The sequence below is a fragment of the Ixodes scapularis genome, unplaced genomic scaffold (assembly GCF_016920785.2).
Source record: "Ixodes scapularis isolate PalLabHiFi unplaced genomic scaffold, ASM1692078v2 PGA_scaffold1__304_contigs__length_218370807, whole genome shotgun sequence".
NCBI classification, from domain to species: Eukaryota; Metazoa; Arthropoda; class Arachnida; order Ixodida; family Ixodidae; genus Ixodes; species Ixodes scapularis.
Window position 1 is genome coordinate 81236807 of NW_024609846.1, and position 24466 is coordinate 81261272.

The 24466-nt window shown below is 47.2% G+C and overlaps 1 protein-coding gene across 1 annotated transcript in view; it reads left to right on the forward strand.

Annotated features, from left to right (window-relative positions):
• The window catches only part of LOC8035258 (sodium-dependent serotonin transporter), a 74401-nt gene that overhangs the window by 31323 nt on the left and 18612 nt on the right, over positions 1 to 24466 (forward strand). Inside the window, exons 3-4 of the mRNA XM_040219116.1 lie at positions 5437 to 5650; positions 20883 to 21021. Coding sequence (XP_040075050.1) covers positions 5437 to 5650; positions 20883 to 21021 — 353 coding nt within the window. The remainder of the gene's footprint in view (positions 1 to 5436; positions 5651 to 20882; positions 21022 to 24466) is intronic.

Genomic DNA, 24466 nt, shown 5'->3' on the forward strand with positions numbered 1-24466 from the left:
TTGCGCGGTGGTTGATTCCCTGACTCACGGATATACGTTCGCCTGACTGAGGATAATCATCACCACTAATGGTATATATCACGGTACATTACTTGATTTCCCTCGCGCAAACTTGCAGTTGACGGTCTATTTCTGAATCACACCTGCTGCGTTCATGCTAGTTCGCGAACGCGTATGGTTGAAACATGCATTACGCACGACTGCTTCTGAAGAAAAAAAACTACACAGGAAGCGTAGACAGGGTTTATGCCACAATGACTCTGCAACCTGCACCAATAAACATGGCCTGCCTAGAATAAGTTCGACACCAGTTCGTTATGGCGAGAATATCAGACGAGCAGAAACCGCTAATAGTCGATCTGTACCTGAATAGGAGCACATGAAGCCGTGTTCAGGGAACATTGGCAGACGACGCTGTGGCGTTGTCAGCTCTACGCCTAGCAGACGATAGAGCGAGGGTGTGCTCGCAGGTGGGAAAAGCGATTCCACCACTCGGTGCATGCGCGGAGTTTTGGACGGCACCTGCTATGCGGCGCTGGGGGTGCACGACGGTCACCGCTGGCGTGTTATAGCTAACAGTGTCCACGATAGTACAGGCCCACAAAACCTGTGGGCATACGCACAGGCGTTGTGCTGGGTAAACACCAAGGTGTGTGTGTGTGTGTGGGGGGGGGGGGGGGGGGGGGGCGAACAAACGGGCCAGAGCGCCTCGCCAGTAGTGACATCGCTGAATACCACGTCCTGCGGCGCACCTTAGACGCATCGTTTAACTAGAATCCATATTTCCTATATGGGGAGTTCACTATAAACAAACTGGGGATACGGATATGAGTGTATGAATAGCAAAGAGAACCCACATAATGGCCACGGCAGTGGTCGCACCTCCTTGAAATAGGTTGCGTTCAGAAAGGCACTCAAAGTCGGGGGACACTTTGTTGGCATTTTGAGAGGTCATCCAGCTCGTAATTCTTTTCCTATACTGTTCTCTGCTTATCAATGTTCGCTTGCAGACAGTGTTGGCGAGATCAACAGGTGACAGACTGACGACAAAAAGAAAAGAAGAAAAAAAGAGTACCTCGACGTTTTTCCCTAGCGGAATGAAATATGCAAAAAAAAAAAAAATTTGTGCGTGCGTGTGTGGCCACTTCTCATTTTCTTCTATTTGTCATTTTCTTGACACTCAAATCTGCAATGTTGTCGTAGGTCGTTTTTCGGTCTACGTTGCGCCTCAGGATGGCATCTTTACTTCCGTAAAACCATACCTTTTGTTTGAGGATTTTTTTGGGGGAAACTTTATGGAAACAAAAGGCGCCTTTGATAAAGTGACCGGAAAACCTTCACTGTGCGAGCTTTGGGTTGAAATATGAGCTACAATCGGCAAAAAAAGCGATGTTTTCACAAGCTCAATCAAAGTCAGCGTAGCTAATCGGAGCTAGCAACAGGATTTGGTTGCTCAAAAGGATGTTCACGTTTGCTCGTGTCACACCCGCGCCACTTCATACCGAAAAACTCGAAAAATGGCGGAATGTCAAAAATGTATTTAAGATAATGAGTACAAGATTCTCAGAATGGTAATTAAAATAGAGCATCAAATACTCTCGATCAAAAGTATTTGCAAGATAACAATATATTTCAAAAAGTATTTGAAATGCAGTATCTTGAGTAGAGTATTTGAGATAGGCACAAGTCTGGTACTAACCCACACTGTGTATATTACGACCCAAAAATGAAACTTGGCGACGATTCGTTTTTATTTCATGAGTTTTAACTGAAGAAACGGACGAACAGGTTAGTTCCAGTGTCACTTTTCAGCCCTCAACTCAGAGTCTGTACCCACTTATGTCTCTGACGACACGCCAAGGCAGTGACGCTGGCTAGGGAACAGAGCACGTGCATTTGAAGAACTTCATTTTCGAACCTGGTACATGGATGGGGAAAGTCAAGGAAAAAAACTCTAACTTGCCGGAGTCCTTTGCTCCCTTGTAGTCTAATATAACAAAGATATCATCAAATTATCAACAGCAGCGATGCAGAACCCAGGAATCCTGGGACCCTATGTTGCGCTTTTTAGGCTCCCACGGCGAACAGGGCGAAGGAAGTGACGTCAACAACGCAGCAAACGCTGATTGTATGTTGATTGGTGAAAGTCGCTGATGACGAATTTTCTCAGAAGAAAACAGAAAAAAAGTAAGCTTTGTTTTCTTCTGCGGAAATCTGTCATCAGCGACTCTCACCAGTCAACACCCAATCTGTGTTTGCTGCGTTGTTGACGTCACTTCCTTCTCCCAGGTCGCCGTGGAAGTCCAAAAAGCGCAGCATAAGGCCCCTGGGCTCAATCCCCAGCCCTGCCCGTTTTGATCTGGATCAGAATCGTACCGGCGTGCGGTCGTGTATCACCACTGCGTGATGCACGTTAAAAACCCCAGATAAACGGTTGTACTGCACTGGCTAAATTTCTCATCAACAGCTGAGACACCAGACGTCAACTGAGGCTGACTGACTTTGGGCTGTATAAACATACACACAACATTCTTCTTCTTCTCCTTCTTCTTATTATTATTACATAGACAGCAACAGTATAGAAACTCGACATAACGCATAAAAATAGACTGACTCTTTGCAATTAATTTATACCTTTCATTGCGCAAAATTTTAACTCTGTCGATGCTATTGCTTAGGAGAGCATTCAGCGGGGTAAGGAGTGTGTATTTCTGTGATTATATAGAATACTTAAGACAAAATGGTGCAGTGTAAAGTTAGCTCGAAAGAGCTGAAAGGGACATGGTATGTTCTCTCATATAAGCAAGACTAGCTTGGTCGTCTGCATTTTTTTTCCTATTTAGTTTAAGACGGACCATTAGTCTGTTATTGCACATATTAAAAAACACGAAATGTGTCATATCTAAAAAAAAAAAAAAGAGAAGGTGCTTGAAGTATTAAAAGCATCCTCGATGAGGCGCGCACATCTTTTTTGCAATACATATACTGTATCTCAAATGGAAAACATGCTCGAGCAAGCGCAGTGTGCATAGCTCTCGTTACTCCTCCCCCGCGGCTCAAGTGGAGCCACACTGAGCGACGTGAAAGTAAGTTCGGAACGCGCACGGGGGCGGGAGGGAGCTAATTCTGGCCTTGATGATTGAGCGACGCTTTCGCCTTTTTTCGCCGCTTGTTTTCTTATTTCCATCTCCACCAAGCGAAAAGCCCTTCCATCGCTCTCCAAGCTCCCCTTCGAGCTAAGAAAGAAAAAGCCATTTTGCAAGCGCTGCCTTTTTAGCCGGGAAACGCTGGAACTTTTGTTGCGTCTGTTCGTTGTTTGCGTCTGCATCTGCTCAGCCATCCTACACACTTGACACGCTAACCGTGAACGCCGAATTCGGCTACCGGATGGGATAGTTCTGAGCCACGGCCACAGTCTTCGGATGCTTTTTGTTCTTATTTTTATAGTCCAAAATTTTTGGCGAATTCGCGATCGCCCCTGGCTTATAGAGAAGGTCATTGAACCACCGCCACTATAGTCACTGGCGCACCTCTTACCTTGCGATTCGTCCTGCTGTTATCGGCTAATGGGGGAATATCATTTGCCGCGGAGCGCTTCTAAGATACTCGGAAATCGTAATGCCCTACGTTTCTTAAGTTTTCACTGACGAAACACAGGCTCTCGAAATCCTTTGGAGGCAGCTGAAAAACGTCATATTCGGCTGCCGAGATTGCCGTGCACGCTAGCGTATATACGAACCGAGGACAGCTGAGCGTTTTCCGGCGACGCAACGATGTATGAAACTGCCACTGTAGAGCGCTGGATTTGGCCTTGGAGATGAATACAGTGACCCCCGAAAAATCAGGGTGACCTGAGTCACCAGGCTCGATCTAAATAGACCGTAAAAATCAACGCCTGCACATAGCAATCTAAACTTTTTGTCAAAGGTATATTTCACAAGTCGGTTTTTCTTGTAAACTTACAAAGCGTAGCTCTCTTTGTGTAAAAAAATAGAGCCAAGAAACTTGCCAGAGTCTACCGCGGGCGGCGACGCAGATGACCAAGTGTAGTAGCAGGGTGTGTTTGGCGTTCGTATTGATAGATGGCGTCGGGATCTGGATGAGCATCATACCGGCGTGCGGTCGTGTATCACTACTGCGTGATGCACGTTAATGACCCCAGGCCTAGCGGTTTTACTCCACTGGTGAAATTTTTCATCTACAGCTGGGAGACTCGTCGCCCCTTGAGGCAGACTAAGTTTTAGGCTGTGTAAACATATACACAACCTCGTTTTTTTTTCAATGGGACGAACGACAAAAAGCTTTGTGTTGTCCATCCCGGTTTTCACCCGCTCCCGGGTTACGACGTCATTTATTGAAGGTATAGTCCCAAAGGGGCAACCGATACGGGTAACTACGTCACAATCTTGGTAATTGGTCGTAAAGGTTTAAAAATACAAAAACATAAGAAACGAGCGAAACGGCAGTGTCGCTGTCGTCGGAGCATTCCGACTCATAACTCTTAGAGTTTCCCTGCACTGTTTTTTGAGACAGACCTACGGCTGAAAGGGCGTCTACCATGTCTACCTCCGCTGCCGTTCCACCACCAGGATCACGGCAGGCAACAACATGGCAAAAGTCTGACGTTATCAGGCGTAAATGAGGAGATCGCAAATGGGGTTGTGGTAAACACACCGGTCAGAAAGCCGTTCCAGTTTCCGTAGTTTTAGCTCCAACACTGAGCATTGCATTTCACATCCCCAAAACCTAGCGTCAATATTCTTCTTTGTTTAATTATTGGCGTAGCTATAGCCGTTTTAATCTATCGTATAGGCGGCTGTGATTGGCTGTGCACGTCTTCGTTCTGAAGGGAAGTACAGAGTGCCAACTAAGACAAGCAAACCGTGTTGCTTGCGTCCTCTACCGGAGACGAGTGTTGAGAGGGGGCCCACCTCCTAAACAGCAAGGCCGTGAATTTTAGACGTCACCTAAACGAGGCCAAACGCACACACTGGACACGAATTCTGCTTAAGTGTTCGGCTAGAGCTCGCTTTCGATCAGTCAAGACACGAGTCCTTGTAGCCGACTCCTGACGCAGTATCTCCTGTCCAACCGGTGCCTTGCGTTGGCCTCAGGTGACGCCAAATATTCAGCGCTAATACTTTGCTGAACACTTTCTCACCATAACTCGGTAATCGGCGGAGGTTATACGGTCCCCGTGAGCCAATGAGCGTGTCGGAGAGAGACACGTGACTAGGCTCACTCGCACTAGTTGCGCGCAGTGCTGTCGGAGCCATGGGTGGGAAGGAGAGGGAAGCCAATTTTGTATTGACTGTGAAACGAAGTACGAGGTATTTGGTAATTAACCCGGCTCCTCGTAAACGATCGTTTGTGGATAACGGGAGTAACCCAGTGACGTCGGCGTACCGGGCCCCATGATGGCCTCGACCTCCCTAGGCATCGGCTACGCCATCTGCATCCTGGACCTGTACATGGCCATGTACTACAACACGGTGATCGCCTGGGCCGTATACTACCTGGTAGCCTCGCTGGCCTCGGAGCTGCCCTGGACCCGCTGCGACAACCCCTGGAACACCGAGACCTGTCTCACGCTGGCCGAGAGGGCCAACGCGTCCAACGACTCCACCAGCCCCGCCCAGGAGTACTTCGAGTGAGTGGCCTCCGACCACGCGGGAACGTGTCTCAAAACAAACTATGGTCGCTGACAGCTTAAGGTGCAACCCCACCCTTGGTTAGTGTGATTCTAAACCAACAGCTGGCGGTAGGATCGCCTTCCAGGCCTGTACCTTTTTGCAAGAAATCGTGTGTGGTGGCGCCTCGATACAGTGGGGTATTTTTCTTTGTCCTGATTTTGACATCCCTGGTCCTTTGCTTGTTTTTCTCTGCACAAGCTTTCTTTGGAACGCGCACGGCTGCGCCAGTTCTCGTGCAAGGGAGCCAGTTGCCTACGCTCCGAGCTCACGTCTCCAGCAAATGTGGGCAGAACAAAACGCGAAGCCAAATGGCGAGACACATGCACACCGACACGTTGAAAAATATAAAATTGCCTGTGCGTCGTTATCGGAGATTTTAGAGGCCATGCAATTACACATATTTCAATGTGATCAGATTTATATTGACACGAATGAAGGTGACAAAAGGACGAACAGTAAACTAAAAAATAAAGGTTTAATTAGTGAACTTGTGCCAAACAAAAAAGTAAAGAAAGAGCGTCGAGGCAGCAAAAAAGCGGTCGGCGATTAGGCCGCGTAACAGAGAGCAAGGGCGAGACTGACTCAACAAGGCCGCTGGGGGCTGCTTATCTACAGTGCGTCACCATCTCGAAAGTTCAACAAAGAAGGTTCGAGCGTCGCGCGCTCGGGCGAGGATGAATTGGCACTTTCGAGAACAAGAAAGCAGGGCGAAAGTTACGTCTGGTGCAAGAATCAATGCGAATCGAAGTCCGTGACCGAGCGTTGCTTTCTCGGCTCTGCTGGCGGCAATATGACGGGCCGGCCCTTTTGTCGTGCATGTGTTTGGCTCTTTGTGGATTTCCAGGAAAACGTGATGACGTGATAGACTTGGGTTTCCAAAATTCTAGCTTGAAAAATTAGCTACCTAAAAAATAAACTATTTTTTGGGTGGTCAGGTGTCTCGTTTAGGTAGCTGGGTGTTTATTTTGACCAAAACCACGAGACTAAAAAAAAAATGACACTCAAGTTTAATTGTTGAGTTTGCTAAACCCAAAGTAGGACTGGTGCGGGAGTCATAATAAAAAAAATGCCGAAGTTAAAAACTCACAGCAATAAATATTAAGAATTAATTTCAATACCAATTCAGTGATAAATGCAATCACTGGCCAGGCAGAGATTCTGGGCCTGCGGATAGCTTTTGAACATAGTTTAAGCAATGTACAGAGTGACACAGAACAAAAAAAAAATTGCATGTTTTTTTTTCTTTCGCAAAAATAAACTAGGCATCGCCGAACTCTCATTCTCCGCCCAAAGGTAGCGCTAGAGGTCACAACCAGATTTCAAAGTTTCAGCCCGATCCGATACCTTATTCAAAAGTTATAAGTGATTTTCTGAAAAGTTCATTGGGAAATGGCGACCGACGGAGTTTTCCAATTCATGGGGCTCTATGGCACCAGAAACCGAAAACTGGCAAATATGGACTCCATTCCCCCATTGAAAATTTCACAAAATCCCTTATAACTTTTGAATACGGTGTCCGTACGGGATGAACCTTTGGCGTCTGGTTGTGACCTAGTGCTACGTTTGGGCGGAGAATGAGCGTTAGGTGATGCGTAGTTTATTTTTGCGGTAAACGCCCTCTAAATATTGTTGGTGGCGTCCTGTACCAGTATTAACTTGGTGATTTATGCGCGCAAGTAGTTGTGTGCAAAAAAAAAAAAAAAAAAACGATGCAAACGGGTAGAGTTTGACGCTGTATAAAATATAGTGTAAGCACGCACATGGTACGCTGATTAAGACTGAAACAGCGCTACATACTACACTAGCGTTGAGCGTAACAAAAGTTAAGGGTGCATCGAAAGCTAAAGCTTGTACACATATACTGCTCAGGCCGTTATGTTTGATTATTTCTAGCACTTTATTAACTTCAGATGTGGTGTAAGTCAGGCGCGTAGCCAGGGGGGCGGCCCATGGGGCCCGCCCCCCCCCCCCCCCCCCCCCCCGAAATCTTCCATTTTGCTGGGGCCTCCTCTCCCCCCTCCCCCTCACACAGCATTTTGTCATGGGCGCCTCCCCCCCCCCCCCCCCCCCCCTTCCACCCGAAACAAAATCCTGGCTACGTGCCTGGTGTAAGTTGTCTCCTGATTGCTTACAACAGAAAGAAGGAAACATTCCAGCTCTTTGTTGATAGAAAAACTCCGCCTGCTGACAGTTACCAATCAAATCGCCGCCGATTATGAGTGTTCACTGCATGCCAACGGTCGTGTGCCTAGAACGAGAGTTTTCCACGTTATTTCATACAATTATAATTGTTCGTGACGAACAACATTGTTTACTCACGCAAGCGGTCACATGTGAAGTTTAGAATATTTTCTATTGATCGTGGCACACGTAACAAGTCGCATAGGTTTTTTTTTTTTTTTTTTTTTACAATCTGCAAAATAGAATGTTTCTGAGTTACTTTGGTCTCTATTGCATGTAGCACACAAAAGAGCACGAAGTGAATCAAATTGGGAAACAAGAACAATAATGATAAACTAGCGTGTAATCACGCAAAAACTGAGGTCATTGCACATATACGGAAGGTAAGCTTTGTTTGACTAAATACCTTACCAGTACAGTGTTTTGTTTTATCCTATGAGCGAAGAGGAACACACAAGTGCGAGCATACTGCCTTAAACTACACTTCTAGTGAACAAGCGCACCATTCAAAGCATCGAGCTCGCTTTTATGCGGAGGGCAAGTTCGTCTGCTTCTTGCGCAGGGGGTAGCGATGACGTCAGAACGCCGACCTTTGATTGGCTGATCGCGACCCCCTACCTGAGCGTCGTCTGCTCCTTCGCAACGTCGTCTGCTCGCAACGTCGTCTGCGTCTGTCTTACCTTTCCTGCGACTTGCGGAAGTGCAGAGGCCAGATTCACGAAACGATCTTACGCCAAAAATGTGCCTAAGACATAACTTAAGAACAAATTCGTATTCACGAAAAGAAATTTTCGTAAGTTTTGCGCAGGTTACGACGAAATCCTACGACAGCTCCGAAGCTGTCTTGCGCACTTCTTACGATCAAATCAGCATGGCCGACAGCGTAGCGGTCGCGACGACCCTCGGACGTTTATTTTTCTACGTGGGCTTCTCACGCGTCCCGACTTTAAGCAGCAAAAAAAAAAAAAAAAAAGCAAAAAGTACTTGAAACAGACCACGACGAACAAGAACGATGATCCACAAACACCCGGGAAAAGCTCCAACGGCCACGATTCCACCGAACGCGACCAAGCGAGCACGGCAGCTAGGCTTAGCAGGCACTCCGCGACTCGGCGACCGTCTGCCCACGACCGGCTGGCGTGCTGAATGGAATATGCCCGCGCGACCCTTGTGAACCCTTCCCGTATTATACTTTGATCGCTGACCTCAGTTTTAGAATAAGAGGTCAATTTCTTCCTCTTGTTATCTCCTTGTTTCCCGAGGAAACGGTGACTCTCGCCGGTGAAAAAGCGGTGAATCTCCGACAGACGCAGGAAAGGTAAAGCAGCCATCGCCTTGACTAGCAGACGTAAAGCAGACGACGTTAACTGCGCCAACCCGCCGACGCCGTTAAAGAATGAGGGGTCTCGCCGCACACGAAAGGATGGAAAAAGTATTTGGGAGGGAACTTGCGGACACTAACACGCTCACCTCTCGGTTCTTAGCAAACAAACCTCGGCGCCTCGGGACACCTCGCCAGTGAGTCCTTTAACTTCCCTTCTTGATGCGCGTCTGCTAGTTAGACAAAAACAACGTACCGCTCGAGTTATTTCGTCTGCCCTCTCTGAAAGGCGAAGTCGAGCTCGCTCGTAAAGACCTGCACTTCTGAAAGTCGCAGGAAAGGTAAGACACACGCAGACGATGTTGCGAGCAGACGACGTTGCGAAGGAGCAGACGACGCTGAGATAGGGGGTCGCGATCAGCCAATCAGGGCTTGGCGTTCTGACGTCACCGGTACTTCCTTTCTCATGTGCAGAAGACGAAAATAAGCCCACTTGCGAGGCGTATATAGCTTTTGGTGGGCTCAAACCTTTGAAAACACAATTATAATCAATTCTATTATTTCAATTATTTTTAATGAGTGCGCCTATGTGTGTGTGTTTGGTTCTTTTGTGTCTCTTGCGTTCACGTGCCATTTTCTTAGTCATGTAATATTTTCCAGAATCCCGACAACTATAGTATGTTTCATTCTAAGTAAGAGCCGCATAATCGAAAATGTACTAAAGAAAAAACGCAAACACGCGAACACGAATTAAAAGCGCAATGTAACGGCGCATTCAAAAATATTCGTTAGTCTTTTAGAGAGCAGCAGTTTCGTAGGGCGACATTGTTACCCGTTGAAGGTTATAAAAAAAGTGAAAGCCATTTACAACTCCCTGTAACGCCGAATTGGAGCGCAGCTCTTGAGGAGGAGAAGGGAAGGGTACTGAGGGGAGGTAGCCCCCGCTTCCTCCTCCTCCTTCTCCTCCCCCTCCCATCATTCTTTAATATGCTCCGGGGGGGTCACCTGACCTCGGGGGGAGGGGGTCACGTGACCTCGGGGGTGGGTGTGTCACGTGACTTCGGTGGGGAGGGGGGTCACATGACCTCGGGAGGAGGGCCACGTGACCTCGGTGGGTCACGTGACCTTGGGGTGACCTTGGGGGGTCACGTGACCTTGAGGTGACCTTGAGAGGGGACACGCGACCTCAGGGGGTCACGTGGCCTTGGGGTGACCTTGGTTACGCCGACGGCGACGCCGCTCAAGCCAGAAACGGGCGCCTAAGAGCTGCGCTCTAAAAGTGCTGTACAACTGTTAGCTTGGGGTCTTTAACGTGCATTACGCAGTATATGTGGTACACAATCGCACGACGGTAGGATGCAGATGGGCGACTGAACCCAGGGTCCCTGCTGTGATCTGCGGTGACACAACACACTCGACCAACCATCCCTTACCACACTTGTTTTAGCCTGTGAGCAAACCAAATGAGCTACGCTAAGAGTATCGGCACTTTTTGCCCCGATATTGTTGTGGGCGCCGCCATCTTGGAGGTTAGTAACAAATCAAACGGAACTGCCGATTGTCTTGATTCAAAAGTGCGACTTCCCAGCATTAGTTTCTGTGTCAGGAACGCACGTAATATTGCTTTGCTTTGTCACGAACTATTTAAACAATTGTGGAAGACCGAAAACCGTTTCTTGTTATTTCAGATAAAGCTTTAGATAACTGATAACCATTATCTTAAGCGCCAAGATGTGTACGAAGCGTAGCTTATTTAGTGGCTTTACTTTAGCCCGACCGCATAGGCACGGAAAGAAAACGAACAGCTTGACCTCGAGCTCCTGGCGCTGCTTCGGTGGCTTCATCAGCCCGTAGCGTTGGCTGCGCTCCAAACTCAGGTAAAGCAAAGCAAATATTAGATCTCAGGGTTTCACAAGCCAAACCAACAAAAATCGCTTAACACGCCCCAATAAAAAAAAATATATATGCTGGTTTATTTTGACTAACTGGAGATCTTTTGACGTCCAACCGAAATCTCAGATTGGCCTCCGTCGGATTGCGGGTACCTCAGCCGATATTTAAACCCGACAAATATAGATTCACGAGCCAGCGCGTTGGCTCAGAGGCACTGAGACGATTTAATGTTTTGAGTTTTGCTTTAATATCATTGCCACTTAAGAGCCACCGAGGTGGTTTATGAAACAAAATATAGTCAAACCATTCCGACAAGTATAGTTTGGTTGCGAAAATTATTTTTGCAAGTGTTGAAAACATTCAAATGTTTTCGCATACGTGGTGGAATTCCAAATAGACCGATCTCACCATCTAGTTTGAGTATGCCACCGCTGCCGCCATGCATCGTGGGAGCTGTAGTCTTTCTGCACGCGCGACAACCCCGCTGGAGCTCTGTGCGAGCAGAATACGATGCGGCATGAGCTGTCTCGTGAACTGGCGTCTGCATCCTATGAACTACAGTTATGGCGGCGTCACGCATGCGTGCAACGCTTGGTGAGATCGGTCTATTGCGGAATCCCTTTCATTGCGTCCATTTCATTTGCATCGCGTCAGGCATGTGTACCGACGCACAGTAGAACGCGCGCAAAAGCAGCTGTGGTGCACCCGCAGCCTCGCACTTGTTGTTCTGACATCTCTGGCTCGCTCACTGCGGGCATCCAGACATCTGACACCCTGAAATCTGGCGCTTTTTTGTCATTTTTTGTCTTTCACGTGGCGTTCCACACTCTCAAGAAAAAAGGTGTGAAAAGGTGTATTGTTACACCCTTTGTCCCATTTAATACACCCCCAAACTTCAATTCGACGTACAGCGCCCTACAGTCGAACAGACGGCCCTAAATTTGACGAGGGGCTTGATAGCCGTGTGGTACAACTTATTAAAATAGCTAATGTATGTTTTACTGACAATAACAAAACAAAAATAAGCGGGGCTTTTTTGGTGTTTTCTTTCTGTGATCTTTGATACGTACTTTAGCTATATTATAAGTTATATCGCACCGTTATCAAGCCCCTCGTAAAATTTTGGGTCGTCTGTTCGACTATAGGGCTCTGTACGTCGAAATGAAGTTTTGGGGTGTATTATATGGGACAAAGGGTGTAACAATACACCCTTTCACACCCTTTTTTCTTGAGAGCGCAAGTGGAACACGACGGAAAATGCACATCAAGCTGTTCTCGAACACGTTTCGCCATCAGTACTTTATATAAAGAATCTACAATTTGCCGTAACTGAATGGGAAAAGTTTGAGGTCTTATACATTCTTAACGTGTAATATATCAATATGAAAGTTGTGGAAAATGTAATATCGAAGGATGCTTCACAACTTAATGTCTCGTTATTTTGATCAGTTGACGTGATTTCGTTTTTATAGCGCTGTAAAATACTACCATTTTAAACTTTATTTTTTTTATTTTAAAATATACATTATCTGTACGGTTCGGTGCTAATTTTTTTTTTAATTTATTACATCCAACCGAACTCTCACGTAAAATATCATGTACGGTGGGACGTTATAACTCGAGAAATAAGTTTTTTTTTTATATTAGAGACTGTTGTCTATTAAAAGCTAACAAATTAACTAACAACTAAAAATAATCGTAATATCGAGACATTAAAGTATCGTTGAAAAATATCTCTTTAATTTGACATTAGCTTTATAACGTAAGATAAATAGAAAGAAAGTTATAAGCCGTCAAAAAACACCAAAACGTCATGCACAGTTGGGTTGCACCTTAAGGAACGCAGGACCAGGCTAGTCTTGAGCGTCTTATTATCGCTCCGCAGCCATTCAAATTGTGCCACTAGACGATAAGAACGCCAAAGAACGAATCACGAAGCAAAAAGCATGATGACAGCCACAGTCCTGCTTTTCTTCAGCTCTCAGTGACTATATATCACTCTCTGGATTGTCTACAGTCCTGCAAAGCCTTTGGGAGAGCCTATCACTGCAATCTATGGAGGGAGCTTGGCGAGTGACGAGGCATCCTTACAATATTGCCGCGTGCGTAGCCGAGAGGGAACGGACGCGGCTACCATGCAGGTGTCAGGGGTTCGATGCCCGGCTTTTGAAATAACGTTTATTCATTGATTCTGCTCAATTTCTTGAGACTTTCTTCTCTATGTTTAGTTATACGCCGAATGTTCGACGCTCGAACATTCAAGGCCGAATATTCCAGATAACAATTCCAGCATGGCCTTGCCGAGGCATTCTCGCCCAAGTCAGCTGTCACGCCAATAACTCGACGCTCATTTTTACATTAAACTTTTTGTTTCGCTTGTTATTCAGCCTCCCTGCCTCGCATTTGTGACAGTATGTTTAAACGTACAACAAAAAAGAACGAAAGCAAAACAGTTTGCACTATGGACTTGAGCATGAAGTTTAACCATGTTCAGTGGCACGGACCAGTCAGTCTGCTTTCTTAGGGCCTTCGCCAAGCTTGATCCGTAGATTGCAACGATTGCCTCCCACAAGTGCTTTGCGGGAAAGTAGACCCTCCGGATTTCCTTAAAGAGTACAGTCGCCGACAGCTCAAGAAACCCAGGGCGGAGTGAATCCAGAGCTTCTTATCGTCGATCTGCAGCCAATGAGTTTGTGACATAAGGCGATGAGAACACCGTGTGGCTGAAGCAGCGCGCAATTTTAAACTGATGAGAAATGGTCACAAATAGGGGAAACAACTATACTCTGGTTACCCATATGATGTACCGCAGGGAAGGCTACAAGCGCGAGCTCCTTCCTCTAGGGGCCCGTCTCGGCGGCACAAGCTATCGTGCACTAAGGGCAGCTGCCAACGCTATGAGCTCGCGCTTCCAGCCTTCGCTGCGGTACAGCATAAAGTGAAATTGAGCATATATTGACATAAACTGAATTACACAGAGCACTGGAGAGATATACGTATGCACAGTCACCGTTCTTTCACTGCTGAGGTCGGCGTCGCCGCCATCTCCTCCTTTAAAGTACAAGTTCATTCGTTCGGCGTTCTGTCCCGGGTTTCGGCACCACTGAACTGCTCCCATAAGCTCTGCCAACCGCTGACCTCGCCCTTGAAGGCCTGGAGCCGCAGCTTCGGGAGCTTTACTCTGCCTGTCCTTTTGCTAGTAGATCTTCTCACACACCGAGGAACGAATTACGATGTGAAACGGATTCGCTTGGTGCAATTTTGCTTGCGATTTCGCAGTTGCAACGTTGCTCGTGCGGTAAAAAAAAAAAAAAGCGTGGTAAAGGTTGCGGGATTCAATGCTGCAGCTGCGAAATCGCAAGCAGAATCAAACCATGGGAATTAATTAGGCTTGAGAAGCGTAAAGAAAACAAGCAACGTCCTGCAATTTCCGGCAGTGACTACAGATCCGCTCGCGTCGAGTATACACGCCCACCGGAAGGATTACTTTTAAGTAATCACATGACTGTATTACTGAAGTTCCCTACAGTAATGCCTTCTTCCGTTTCTGCGAAACACACGCGGGTTTGGTATGGTCATAGACCCATTTTCTATGGCCTGAACTTCTGTAGTAAAGCTCACCAAGATGCCCATGTCCCTAAAATGGGTATCGCCGAATCCACGCAAACTCTGCGTTGGGGAATAGAACAGTGTGGTGTCTACAAGGTCAATAACCTGACGCGCGTCCACGGTAATGAAGGGCAAATAACGGAATGAAAGGAAACAAATGGTGAACGTCAGTTGTGCCGGCGCTCATTCAGAGCTGCTAAAACGTCTACTCGCCGGCAAAGTCCTCTTACCGGTGGTAACGAGAAGAAATCTGCTACAACAAAACAGGCGTCTGTCATATTCACCTCCGAATGACCTATGACCCGGATACTTTGTTCCCGTTTACCCCTTCTTTTCTTATGCCTCTTCCTTCTGCAGTGTTTGGCCACCGCGAGGATCGCGGCCTTTAACAGCATGAGTCATTTGTGACATCAAGAGGCGAAAATTCAGTGACCAATAGAAGTCAAGACGCTGTAAACAGACCAGACGGAGATGCGTTTCAGGCACCATTGGGTACTACATTGCTGATGGGTCACGAAACCGCACGCTTATCTCATTCACGACTGGTCTTTTGCTTCCCGAAGACAGCACATGCGATTGTAGGCTTCTGAAGCCTGCAGCCCGATTCCCAGTGTGCGATTTAGTTGCGATTTCGCGATTTCGACATCACTCGTGTTGCATAAAAAACGTAATGGAAGCTGCGGGGCTCAACGTAGCAGTTGCGAAATCGCAAGCGAAATCGCACGATGTGAGTCGTGCTTCATTCACATAATTCGATTTTGCTTGCGATTTCGCAGCTGCAAAATTAAGCACCACCGATTTCTTTTTCCATCCAGCGACGTTGCAATTGCGAAATCACAAGTAAAATCGCACAGTATAAATTAGGCATTTCCGCGTGCGTCCTTACAAACGTGGGACACCAGCCAGGGCAAGGACACCACAGGACAGCATGCATGCCGTAACGTTTGAGAGCCCAGGCATCTGGAAAAGCTCAGTGTCATGCAGGACAATACCGGATGTCAGGATGAATACAATTTCTGAGTTTCATGATTCGTAATATTTGCTCATGCTCACGGACGCGCTCATGAAGAGCGCGTCCGTGCGCGCTCTTTGAACGCGCACGGACGCGTTCAAAGAGCGACGTCGTCCTAACCGAACCACGAAGGTAACGTACGAGTACGACTACTTCGATCGAACGTTTTGAGGCGTCTTGAGCGGCAACTTTATCGAGAAGAATCGGAATATGGCTCTTGTGAAACCGTCAATAACTCTCTTTTTCTTTCTGTCTCTCTCTCTCTCTCTCTTTCGCTGTATCGCGCTGCGGAGAAGGGGCATGGCAGGGGGTCCTCCGACGGCAGTGTGCTTCCCAATCGAAGCGCCAGCAACCTGTTGCGACCGGGCCTCGAGAAAAACCGTCTTTATCGGGCGCTCGACAGAGGGGGCCTCTTATCGGCTCCGGTGCACCTCCTAGGGTAATGAGGCGATCAATGCGGAAACCCCGATAGGGCCCTCCACCGGCCGGGGCTCGAAGGGTGGGACCACTTGCCGAAACACATTACCGCGTGGGGACCAGCGCCCGCTAGCCGCGTTTCATCCATGGATCATTCCGCGAGGCGTCCTATATAGAAGCCATCTATAGTATAACGGACAGTCCATATCGTCCTGCATTTCTTTTCAACGAGGAACTAAATGAACGATACCGTGCATTAAATTCGGTACTAAAAACAGTGATTTTTTTCTTTTGCAAGTGACTTGTATTACAATTTTGAGAAGTATATTTTGAAGCTATCGGTTTATTTCGCTCATTTAAAAAAAAGAAACATATATAAAAGCACTGTTTTCCTTTTTTTGAAGAGAGCCACAGTGATTAAATTAATATGCACCTTTTCCACAAGGGCGCAGCCATCTTGAATGTCGATCGTCACTTCTGGTGTGCGGTAAAACATCGCTTTGATCTCTCCACGCCCCTGGAAGGTGCTTACCAAAAGTGCGTGATTGTCCCACATTCTTGTTTTGCCTCACCTATTTCAGGTTGAAATGTTTTATTATTATTTCGTCCCGCATACCTGATACGGAACCCACGTGACTGACAACGACAGGAAGCAAAAAACGTGGATATACAAAATGCCACAAAAAATATTTACAGTTTTCTTTTTTACCGCAAAAATAAACCAGGCATTCGTTGAACGGTCATTCTCCGCCCAAAGGTAGCGCTAGAGGTCACAACCAGATGCCAATGTTTCGGCCCGATCCGATACTTTATTCGAATGTTGTAAGTGATTTTCTGAAAATTTCAATGGGAAAAGGGAGCCAATTTTTGCCCGTTTTCGGTTTCTGATGCCATAGAGCCCCATGTTTTCAAAAACTCCGTCGGCCGTCATTTTCCCATTGAAATTTTTAGAAAATCACTCATAACTTTTAAATAAGGTGTCCGTTCGGGCTAAAACTTTGGCATCTGGTCGTGACCTCTAGCTCTACCTTTGGGCGGAGAATGAGCGTGCGGCGATGCCTAGTTTATTTTTGCGGTGAAAGAAACCTTGTAATTGTTTTGTTGTGATACCCTGCGTATATCCTAGAGAAACAAGATCTTCATAACTTTCCGAGTACAAAACCTAGGGGTTGTGGGCTCAATTACGCCAGTTTTGATCAGGATGCGCATCGTACCGGCCTGCGGTTATGCGTGATGCAGGTTAAAGAACCCAGGGCTAGTTGTGGTACTGCACTGGTGAAATCTTTCATCTATGGAGACAGCGGTCGCTCACTGGGGTCAACGTTCCGCTGTCTAAATAAACACTACACAATTTCTGTTTGCTCGTCGAGCGACTCTACAACAGTCACTCGATCATTATGACGCATTCGAGGGATTGTTATTGAACTTTCTACGGAGACTGGTTAACCCCGACGCGTTTCGACGAAAGGGCATCAGGTATGATATTCTAGATTTCGTTCCGTTTGGTGCGCGCTAGTATGCATATAGTATTGTAGTCCAAAGAGCACAAGAGTCATGTGAAGCTATATCCTCGTCACCCAGCTTTATAATTGAACTACCGATTTCTTGAAGCGAGAAATACAAAACCCAAAAAAGCCTCCCTAACAAGGAAAAGACGAATCTCGTCAATATGAATACCCTTTTATATACACAAAGTTTCGGCGAATAATTGGGTGAATGCGTGCATTTCTCGGGATTGTCGACAGCTCACAAAATGGACCAATATTTTAGTACATTACTGTATCGGGCATCAATAGGGAGATCTCACCGGGTCCGTGACCAAGCGGACCCACCAAGACAGATAGAGCCTGACTCTTTAGGTGGTTGTCGCGGAACTAATTTTATGAGGAATACATCGCGCGAAGCCCGCATAGCTCGGGGAGCGAGCCCATGGCGCTCACGCGCTCACTAAGCACACAACTTGAATAGCGTGCCACGTCACGAGGTGTACATATTATGACTTCTAATATTTGTGGGTGCTCTTTAGAGCGCATGCTCAGAACGAGCTCACAACTATAGGCTGCCAAGACCGGCACTCTTGATGGTGCGGAACGCACGTTGCAAAAGAACTATGGAAGCTCGCCATCAGCACGCACTCAGCATTCGCGCACACAGCTATGGCCGCCAGTGAATACTCTCTATACACGTTTGCAAGAAAGGCTCCTGTGCGCTGCCATTTTGAGCGATGCTGGCGCCCCGTACCGTTTCCGCCATGCTGGGGCGCGCCAGGGGCACGTCAGTGGGGTGCGTGATGACAAGATGGTGCCGTTTGCTGCATCGCCGATGGCTAAAGTTAGCGGCACACTTATTGTCTCGGAACGCAGGAGGAGGTATCCACACAGTATCGTAGCATCACATATTGTAGGACGGGACATCTTTAAGGGTTGGAGCTGACTTCATAACGATCGCAGCCTCTGTTCCTGCATGTTGTGGAAGCCAGAGCTGCCGCGAGCGCAGCCATCGTTGATGCAAAGGCCATGCGACTTGTGGCGCATTCTGAAGAGCACCTTGAGACTTTAGATATTTTTGAAATTTTTTTATTTGTTACCGGTTTAGGCATTCTATTTAATTGTCCGTGCTCTTTCGCGGTCGAAGACGACACGTGTACGTTTTATAATAATTTTTTTTAATTTCTTTCTGCGCTCAGTGGCGTACGCTTCGGCGAGAGACGCTTGGCAACATTGTACAACAACCAGCAAACGTCCTGGCTGGAGAGTAGGTCCGCCTCACCTTGGCGCGCGGCTCGAGGTTAAGCCGGGATCCCACTTGCAAAGGTGTATTAGCGGCGATATATTTTGGTGGCGCCCTCCTCTGGTTCCCTCTCGTGACGTCATTAACTTGCGGGCAGCAAGTTCGATGGCGTTTGTAATTAGCATGGTGGAAGCTTGAAATCATTACTCCTTCAAAGCAACACTGCCAACACCGCCAAAATTAAAGTTCTAACACTCCTCTTGTTTCCGTCGATGAAAAATCCTTTGCTGACGTCATAGTCGGCCTTCGGCCAATCGTGGCACGCCGATCACATTGATGATTTCGATCGCGCACGTCGACGATTGCAAGCTGGGTGATTGGCCACCGCCATGTCTTTGCTCGAGCAGGCACACCCGTGCGATTACAAGCTCGCCAAAGCTACGTTCACGCACCTGTGGCACGTGCTAGCACGCATGGGACACCAGTTGTGGCGCCATGCTTGCAAAAGACCGATCTCACCAGCTAGTTTGAGTACGCCACTGCTGCAGCCATGCATCGTAGGATCTGTGGTCTTTCTGCACACACCCCCGCTGGAGGTCTGCGCGAGCGAAGCACGAGACGGCACGAGCCGTCTCGTAAACGGGCGCCTGCCTATACCTTTTCTGAGCTACCGTTATGGCTGCGTCAAACACGCATGAAACGCTTCGTGAGATGGGTCTATATACCATTTGCTATGTTCCCCGAGCATCAAGAAGAATGCAGGGATTGGCGTTCCACGCGCCCACACGCGCAAGCCTTCCCCGTATAAAAGATTCAAAGTAAATAACTAAAATAAAGCGTTGACGAACGCGCGTGCAAGATGCCATTTGTTTTAAGTATTTGCTTTAGAAAAGTTACTACTGCTGAGGCCAGCACATGCGGCGCGTGGAACACCAATTTCTGCATTCTCCTTGATGCTTGGGTAATATAACAGGTGGCGCCGAGGCAAAGCGCCGGCGTATAAATCCTCAGTCTATAGGCTCGTTGCTCTCAAGTTTTGTGCAGCGCTCCAGGCGAGCAAAATATAATATTTGGCTCGCGTTTCGAACATGCATCAATACACTTCCTCACTAAAGTTTTCTCTACTCCGTTCCATTCTAAGTGCCAGCGTAGCAGAGGCTAAAGGATCGACCTGCGAGCTTTCAGCGTCCCTGCCACGCACGCGCGCTCGTGCAGTGCGAGCATCGTTCAGGAGGACGCGCTTTTGCGAGTAGCTTCGGCTTCGCTATCACGTAAAGTGAAATACACGTGCTCGAGGAAGCTATGAAAGAAAGCGAAGATGAAAGGAATGTTTAATGGAACGCTGCGGCCGCGAGCTGGAGAATTCTGGTCTTTTTTTTTTTTCTTTTTTTTTTTTTTACTTTCTTTAGGCGTTTTGTTACCGCGCATCTACAGATGCTGACAGCTGCTTGTATTCGAACGAGGCACGTGCAAAATCGAACGCTACAGCGCCACACGGATGATGCAGCCAGCATAACCTAGTCGCGTCTTCCGGACGCGCTCGCGCCCCCTGCCCCAGAGCAACGAATCTATAGGCTCAAAACTCCGTTGAAGCGCTCGCAACTCGACGGAGGCTCATTGCGAAGACGCAACGTAAAGCGAGATTTCAGGTGCACGCAAAAAAGATCCCCAGATGGACGAAATTACTCCTCAGTCTTCTGCAGGGGGCGTGCCCGACGCCCTTCGTCAATTTGACACGCAAAAGACCTCAATTTGATTTGATTTCAGTGGAGCCGATGAGAACGGTTAGCAGTATTGCTCCTAAAGGTTATGCAAACTGAGTAATGAAAAAAAAAAAAAACTAATCGTTTTTTGTTTTTTTGCGATGATCGTAAGGCTACTGGAGCTACGTGGTCTCTTCGCGTTGGTGGTATTGACTGTATACAAGCCAAAGAATTGGCCTTCCGAGTGCATCGCGATGCAGAGTATAGGCTCGGAGACTTGTCGGTGTGTAAGGGCCTCAAAGTTTCCCTGCTTTCCGCGGCAGGAGGCAAGTGCTGCAGATCCACCTGTCCGGCGGCATCGACCAGATCGGCGGCGTCCGATGGCCCCTGGCGCTCTGCCTCTTCGCCGTCTTTGTGCTCGTCTACTTCTCGCTCTGGAAGGGAGTGCGCAGCACGGGAAAGGTAAGCGCGATGCCAATATGGCCTTCCATGGAGCTACACAAGCACACACGGGTGCAGTAGCGGACGATACGTCTGCTTCTGCGTTCACTCTGCCCGTCACCCGTGAAATTAAAGGAAAAGGAAAGAAAACGCACTTCGGCCTGTACATGTTTCAAAACTTCGCTCACCTCGTAAGACTTCTAGTGCGTCAAAACGCAACAGACAGTAGAAGAGAGTCTTTTAAACCGCACATACTCATGCATCGTCGTACAAGAAGACACGGCGTTCCCTGCACACGCGATGAGAGGAATTATCGGCGGAAACACCTCGTGAATCTTCGAAGCATGATTGATTTATACGTATGTACGCTTCGAGCATGTCTGCAAACAGTCTTTGTACGAACATGAGAGAGTTTTAGGGAACCGTTTTTGCACACTCAATACGCGGTACCATGGGCCCTCCGGTACGCACTGCGCATGTGCGAGTCTTCTGCTGTAGCGCATGCGCAGTTCGTACCGGAGGGCCAATCGTACCGTATCGGAAGTGCAAAAACGGTTCCCTAATACTCTCTAGTGTGACGTGAGCGTCCCCTACGAGGAAGAAACACGCTTCAGACGTTGTGTTTATCAGACTGTCTTTTTGTAGGATGTGTTTGCAGTGTGACCACGGCTTTGCACACCCAACGCTATGGACGCTTTAAACACGCGCCAAATCGATGCGCCATTGGCGACCTGCTCTCGTCTCATTGAGATGCCGAGCCAGCGATGCGGGCGTTGACGAGCCTCCACAAAGGCCTATGCTGGGGACAAGGACAGAGTAGTACCTGAAGTGGCCATAACTTGTCCTGCTGTGGCAATGATGGAGTGAAGCGAACGGAATAAGCGGAAACCAAAAACTGAAGGCCGGTTACGGCGGCGCCCATGCACAGCTGCCTGAAAGCGTCTATATACTTAGAAGTGAAAGTGTAATAATAGAAGCAACACGTACACCGCAAATCACAAGGAAGTATTCACTGGCGGCCATATCTGTGTGCGCGACTGCTGAGCGCGTGCTGATGGCGAGCTTCCACAGTTCATTTGTAACGTGCATTCCGCACCCTTCAGATCGCCGGTCTTAGCAGCCTATTAACGTGGGCTTGTTCTGAGTATGCGCTCTAAACAGCACCCACAAATATGGCGCCCAGTGAATACTCCTATATGCACACGCTTCGAGCGATATTAAACGTGCCAACTCGTGCCGAGAGGCATCAAAACGAGCACTAACCCGTGTACCTTTCTCGCGCTGCATAATAAAAAACAATTTAAAAAAAAAGACCACCAGCCAGTTCGATTTTGTTACCGCTGCCGCAATGCATTGAGGAAACTTTAGTCTTTCTGCACGTACTACAACCTCGCTGGAGCTCTGCGCGTGTTGAGCACGAGACGACACGAGCCCTCGCATGCACGGCCGTCTGCCTCCGTGAACTAAAGTTATGGCGGCACCACGCATGCGCCGAACGCTTAGTGAGATCAGTCTATTGTCTCCTGGTTTTGGTGTCGCGCCAAAATAGTAGTGCTTTCAAACTTTGAAACGAATCAGCATCTACGTCTATCATGCTTGTACAAGATACTCACTAAAAGTATTTAAGTTATGCTACTGAGTACCACGAAAAATAGTAACTGAGTAGAGTACTAAATATTCAAATTTGTTAAGTGATTGAGTAAAGTACAAAATACTTCACAAAAGTAACTTGTTACTTTCAAGATACTCTCAAGTTACAATTTTCCCTGCAGTTCATTGTAAAGCACAACCGGTCAGAAAAGATTTTTCCTCCCAGCTACTGTGGAATCTCCTGGGAATCTCTTAGCTAGACTTTGGCTGCCACTCAGGCTTCTCTAAGGTCCCAAGTAACTACGAATGAAACAAAAATTAAAACTTAATTCAATCAACCTTTATTAACTTGCGAAAATGAAAATCAAAACACCATTACCAAAAAGTTTTGTTCCCTTGGAGGAACAGATGCTTTTCGAAATTCGTGTCCGATGGTCTGCCCCTGTTTTCTTTAAACGCATGTCCGCCGATGCTGAATAGCCGTTCGGCGGTAATTCGTGCTACCGAAGACAATGCTGCGTACGCCGCGAGCGATGGGCCGCCGGATCGAAGCCGTGTAGTCGAGTCTTACGAGTCTTGTGTGCGAAGAGAGCCTAGTGAAACGAACGAGGGGTGTGTGCGATTGATTGCGGAAGCAAAGGCATTTCTGAAGCTGGAAGGCTTTCTTTTATATGCTTTCACTTCATAACATAGGAAAATTAAACTCCGCTGTACTGTCGACTCTTACCAGACACTTGTAGAACCCACCCTCTCTCTGACACAAGCGCCCTCCCTCTTGCTTGTAGCCTCGTACACATCTTATGCTTTCACACGCATGCCCTTCTCCTTCGGAATCTCTGTTGCTCTTGGACTTTGCCACGAACAAATTGTAAGAAAATGTGCTTTGACGTTTTGCCCAGTTGGAAGACACGACACGCGACCGCTTGGCTTGAGGCTGCGACACCTGCTTCTCCGTGTCACCTCTTTCAGCCGAAGCACGGAAGTGCACTGCATTGACTGGCACGAAATATATCAGCAATGGCAGGGCGCCTAGCTAAAATAACTGGAGTTCAATATTTTCCAAGCTTCCCGCCTCTAAAGAGAATAAAAAATAGAAAAAAAACTTAAAAGTAACATTAAAATGAGTACAAGTTACTTGAAAAAAGTATTTAAGTTAGAGTACTGAATACTAACGTTTGAAAGTATTTGCAAGATACCAAGTTGCTCACAAAAGTATTTAAGATACAGTAACTTGAGTAGATTATTTAACTTACGTACAAATCTTATGTCTATTGACCACCAGATTCGCCGGAAATGAAGATCTATTTGACGAGGCATGCTTTCACAGCCTGTCATTTACGCACCAAACCTGACCATGCCTTCCTCAGAGTTCACGAACTGCTTCTTATTCCTTTTCTGACAAGACCGTTGCAGCGATTCATGTTTCCGCGGAACGTGCCCAGTGAGAAACGAAAAAAAGGTACTGGTACTTTTTTTTGTTACACTTTATGATTATATCGTTTACTTTATACACACTAGGAAACACCGCCGGTCTAGCCTCTGGCCTCTTCCTAATTTTTTTTTTTTTAACAAGCCTTTTACCTTTTGCCCCCCCCCCCCCCCCCCCCCCCCCCCCCCCCGCCCCCACGGGAAGCGCTTGCGGATAACTACAGTTTGTTCACTCAGATCTGAGGAGCTATTTAATATCTTATGCGGGCAAGACTTCATACTTTCGTTATAATTTCATTATTCCAATCTATTCATAATTTATGCTCTCGTTTATAGTTCTTATAACATAGTCCTAATTAAATGAATCAAATCATACTCAAATATTAACACATGTCAGGACAAGGCCTCTAGCGTGTAATCCACTCAAAATATCTACGTCACTGTAGCT